Source organism: Dromiciops gliroides, chromosome 4 (assembly GCF_019393635.1).
Source record: "Dromiciops gliroides isolate mDroGli1 chromosome 4, mDroGli1.pri, whole genome shotgun sequence".
Taxonomy (NCBI): domain Eukaryota; kingdom Metazoa; phylum Chordata; class Mammalia; order Microbiotheria; family Microbiotheriidae; genus Dromiciops; species Dromiciops gliroides.
In genome coordinates this window covers 285,818,640-285,822,312 of record NC_057864.1, presented here as the reverse complement: position 1 = coordinate 285,822,312, position 3,673 = coordinate 285,818,640, and the positions used below count along the sequence as shown (strand labels likewise).

The following is a 3,673-nucleotide window of genomic DNA, read 5'->3' as shown; positions in this document are numbered from 1 at the left end:
AATCATTGGACTGCTTGAAAGCCAAGAAAGCCAGAAAAAGAGTATAGAGACCATATTCCAGGAAATTATTAAGGAGAACGGCCCTGATATTATAGAATCAGAGGGTAAAATCATCTTTGAAAGAATCCATCAATCACCTCCTGAAAGAGACCTCAAAAGGAAAACTCCAAGGAATATTATAGCCAAATTCCAGAATTATCAGGTGAAGGAGAAAATACTCCAAACAGCCAGAAAGAAGCCATTTAAATATCATGGAACCACAGTCAGGATTGCTCAGGACCTAGCACATTCAACATTAAAGGACCACTAGGCTTGGAATATGATATTCCGGAAGGAAAAGGAGCTTGAACTGCAGCCAAGTATCGATTACCCAAATTTCTAAAATTGACCATGTATTAGGGTATAAAACATTATAGTCAAATGTAGAAAGGCAGAAATAGTAAATGCATCCTTCTCAGATCATGATGCAATAAAAATTACATGTAAGAAAGAGCCAGGGAAAAGTAGAATGAAAATCAATTGGAAACTAAATAATTTCATTCTAAAGAATGAATGGGTCAAACAACAAATCATAGAAACAATTAATAACTTTATCCAAGAGAATGACAATAATGAGACAACATGCCAAAATCTATGGGATGCAGCCAAAGCAGTGCTTAGGGGAAAATTTATAACTCTAACTGCTTACATGAATAAAAAAGGGAAAGACAAGATCAACGAATTGGACATGCAACTTAAAAAGATAAAAATAGAAAAAATTAGAAATCCCCAATTAGAAACTAAACTAGAGATCCTGAAAAATAAAGGAGAAATTAATAAAATTGAAAGCAAGAAAACTATAGAATTAATCAATAAAACTAAGAGCTGGTTTTATGAACAAACCAATAAAGTAGATAAAATATCGGTTAATTTTATTTAAAAAAAGAAAGAAAACCAAATTACCAGTATCAAAAATGAAAAGGATGATGTTACCACCAATGAAGTGGAAATTAAATCAATAATTAGGAATTATTTTGCCCAACTTTTTTTTTTTTTTGAAGAGTTTAACTTTTTTATTCTTTACCCTCCCTCTTTTTTCTCTTCCCGCCTCTTCCTACACAAAATACAATAGAAGGAAAAACAGGAGTAAAACAGCAGAGGTCATCAGTACAACACACAAAAACAGCTATGAAGACAGGCTTATTTACAAGAGGAAATAAATGCAATATTCTCTAGGTGGTTTGTATATCAGACAACATTCATAAAACCAATCATGCTACATGGGCTCCTTGACTACAGTAGTATTCTGAAAACAAAAGTTTACTGTTAGAACATAAATATCACAGCCCAGTTTTTATAATTTCAGTGCAATTAAATTCACAAAACTATATCATAGTTAATAAGAGTTTAAGTATTGTTTCTAAACATTCCTTGACATTTTCACAGGGGAAAGTGTTTTTGGAGAAGTGCTGAAAGCTTTGTAGGCTTCTTTATTCAAATTGGAAGCTACCTCAATTTCTGGCTACTAAGCCAAATATAATTTGAATATCTGGCAAATTCAAATCATACAAACAACGGGCAGACTTTCTAGCATGTTATACTATTAACCTGGGTCACTTTATAGGTCTGAGAATTTAAAATGGTATGTCATGAGCTCTGTTATTTCCCAGAATGGGACTTAAGTCATTTAAGGGTTAAATTATCCTGTCTGGTCTTAGAGCTAGGGGTGAACACTATTTGACATAACTCTGTTTCTAGAGTTTTTACCTAATGGTGACTCTACTCATTAGTTCTTCCTTTGCCCTCTCTCTCCCCCAGGCCAGGAATTTAGATAATCATTTTAAAAGAGTAGGATTCTATTTAGAAGTATACTCTAAAGAAGCTTCTCAACAATTTACTGAATAGAAGTTACACTGACAACAGTGTACCAGATTGCTACTTGGTAGAAATGATCAAAGGTGCCAAGGTGTTTTATAGGAGAAATACACTAACCAAACTATTAGCTAGGCCATGGAACCACTTCTCAGTAATTCTGTGGGCATTTCCATGGTACTGGATAGGAATGGAAAATTAATGCTAATTGGTCTCTTCATGAGAAGTGACAAAATTGGTCATTATATCCACAGAGCCAACTTTTCGAAGCAGGGCATGAAACCTACTTTCTATACCCACAGACCACCACTATTTCTCTAGGAGGAAAAGGTTAACCTGAGATTTTCCATTGCAAGATGGACTGTATTACTCAAGTTACCATTAACATTCTAAAGGATTAAAGTGAATTACTATACTAGTGAATTACTAAACTACTCTACTAAAGGGTTGTTTTGGTTCAGTTCCGTTTCAGTGAACCTTGGGTAATGAAATAAGAACAAGTCCAGAGGGGGTCCTTTCATAGACAGCTATCTTCTATGTTTTCAATATTAATCAGTAAAGACATTCTGCTGAATTTTGCATAGAGCTTTCAACTGGCAAGTCTCAAAATCTTATCCAGAGCCAATCAGAAGTTAAACAAGAAAGTAAAAATGTGCTTCTGTAACATGTTAGTACACACACTTTGTAGAAACTGCTCCCAAGAACACTATGTCTGTCACATTTATGATACTGAATGAAAGAGGTGCCTCATTCATTTTTCTTCTCCTTTTGTTTGAGGAGCTTGTTTATCTCCCTTTTGGCCATTCCGATGTATTTTGAAATGATTCCATGTTGGTTTAGTCCAGGAAGTAGCAGTAAGAAAGTTACAATAAGGTAGGTGAGGAAAAGATTGTGCACTTGCTGTCCAATCCAAGCAACTGCAGCAAGGGAAATAATCATGGTCATGAAGTACATTTTAGGTTTTTCTTCCTTCAGGGTGAAGAGGCGTCTCCACCAGCCAACAGTTCTTCGCCGTGTCTTCACCAGATTGCTGCAGATTTCATGGAATCTCTGCTGTTGCTCAGTTGTCCATTTATTGGAGCCAAATATTCTAGGAGCAAGAATGGGTACAAGGTAGTCAGCCAGGCACAAAAACATAACGAAACAGGAAACACCAGAAAGAACAGATGGATCTAAGTAGTAGATCAAAAGGAATAGCAAAGACACAACACCCACAACTGCAGGTGGAAACCAGGCTCTTTCCCATCGAAGGATTTTATCAGCTACGAGCATTACTTCTCCCCATCCTTGTAACTGTTCTTCCAAGCTGGCAGTTTCTGCAGCCAGCAGGTTGCTGCTGCACTTGTCCCCCTCCACCATGGTCACCGTAGCACCTCCCAGGCTCACCGGCCGGCGCCTCCGGAATCCCTATAGAAAAAACAAAACAAAAAAAAGGACGACCCTTCTCAAGATCCTTAATCATTTTGCCCAACTTTTGCCAATTAATTTGACAATGTAAATGAAATGGACATTTACAAAAATAAAAACAGCCCAGGTTAACTGAAGGGGAAATAAAATCCATAAATAAACCCATATTAGAAAAAGAAATTGAATAAGCCATTAATGAACACCATAAGAAAAAATCCCCAGGGCCAGATGTGTTTATGGGTGAATTCTACCAAACATTAAAAAAACTATTATTTCCAATATTATACAAATTCTTTGGAAAAATAGCTGAAGAAAGAGTTCTACCAAATTCTTTTTATGACATAAATATGGTGGTGTTACCAAAACCACACAGAGCAAAAACAGAGAAAGAAAATTATAGACCAATTTCCCTAAT

General features: G+C 35.9%; 1 protein-coding gene across 1 annotated transcript; it reads right to left on the bottom strand.

Moving 5' to 3' along the window:
- Positions 1-2,541: 2,541 nt before the first annotated feature.
- LOC122726009 (ADP-ribosylation factor-like protein 6-interacting protein 1) lies at positions 2,542-3,303 on the bottom strand. The gene has a single exon (XM_043963423.1). The coding sequence runs from the start codon at positions 3,208-3,210 to the stop codon at positions 2,599-2,601; it is 612 nt and encodes a 203-aa protein (XP_043819358.1). The 5' UTR covers positions 3,211-3,303; the 3' UTR covers positions 2,542-2,598.
- Positions 3,304-3,673: the final 370 nt, after the last annotated feature.

Coding starts and splice junctions, on each gene's coding strand:
- LOC122726009 (XM_043963423.1), bottom strand. CDS start 3,210: ATGGTGGAGGGGGACAAGTGCAGCAGCAACCTGCTGGCTGCAGAAACT.